This window comes from Myotis brandtii, unplaced genomic scaffold (genome assembly GCF_000412655.1).
Source record: "Myotis brandtii unplaced genomic scaffold, ASM41265v1 scaffold439, whole genome shotgun sequence".
Classification (NCBI taxonomy): Eukaryota; Metazoa; Chordata; class Mammalia; order Chiroptera; family Vespertilionidae; genus Myotis; species Myotis brandtii.
In genome coordinates, this window is record NW_005366783.1 from 457,304 (window position 1) to 458,182 (window position 879).

Below are 879 nucleotides of genomic sequence, written 5' to 3' on the forward strand. Positions count from 1 at the left end.
CACGCGGTCCCCTTGCTGCCCCCCGCCCCCCCAGATCTGGAACGATTACAAGCTGAAGTGGGACCCCGCGGACTACGACGGGGCGGAGTTCCTGCGCGTCCCCGCCCAGAAGATCTGGAAGCCGGACATCGTGCTCTACAACAAGTAAGGGGGCGCCTCCGGGGTGCCCGGCCTTCCCCACGGGGCGCCATCCCCTGGCTCCCCCCGCAGGCATTGGCTGAGCACCCACTGGGCCTGCCTCGGGAGATGGCTATGCATCGGGGCAGACGGGCCTGGGCTGTAATATCCAAACGTGCAACCGCAGGTTAGAGCGAGGGCAGGGAAGGGATAGAGCGAGGGCAGGGAAGGGATAGAGCGAGGGCAGGGAGGGGGACTCCATGGGGAGTGGCTCCTGCCACCACCGCCCGTCCTGGGACTGACCGTCCCTGCGGGTCAGGAAGGAGGCTGCCTGATGAGCCAGCCCTGCCGCCTGACCCTCTCTCCCCATGCACCTCCCCGCCCGCTTCAGGGAGCCTCTGAGGTCCCTGGGGCTCCATGGGGGGGTGGCACCTGGGTCAGGATGGAGGCGTCTGCTCCTCTGATGAGCCAGCCCTGACCCTCTCTCCCCGCCCACCTCCCCGCCCGCTTCAGGGAGCCTCTGAGGTCCCTCCCCTGCCGTTCTTTGTTCGTTTGTTTTAAATATATTTTTATTCATTTCAGAGAGGAAGGGAGAGGGAGAAAGAGAGAGAGAAACATCCACGATGGGAGAGAATCATGGATCGGCTGCCTCCTGCACGCCCCACACTGGGGATCAAGCCCGCAACCCGGGCCTGTGCCCTTGACCGGAATCGAACCCGGGACCCTTCAGTCCGCAGGCCGGCGCTCTATCCACTGAGCCAC

General features: G+C 65.1%; 1 protein-coding gene across 1 annotated transcript in view; it reads left to right on the forward strand.

Annotated features, from left to right (window-relative positions):
- Positions 1 to 879, forward strand: part of CHRNA3 (cholinergic receptor, nicotinic, alpha 3 (neuronal)) — an 18,195-nt gene that overhangs the window by 7,105 nt on the left and 10,211 nt on the right. The window contains exon 3 of the mRNA XM_014546253.1: positions 32 to 144. Within this exon, the coding sequence (XP_014401739.1) occupies positions 32 to 144 (113 nt within the window). The remainder of the gene's footprint in view (positions 1 to 31; positions 145 to 879) is intronic.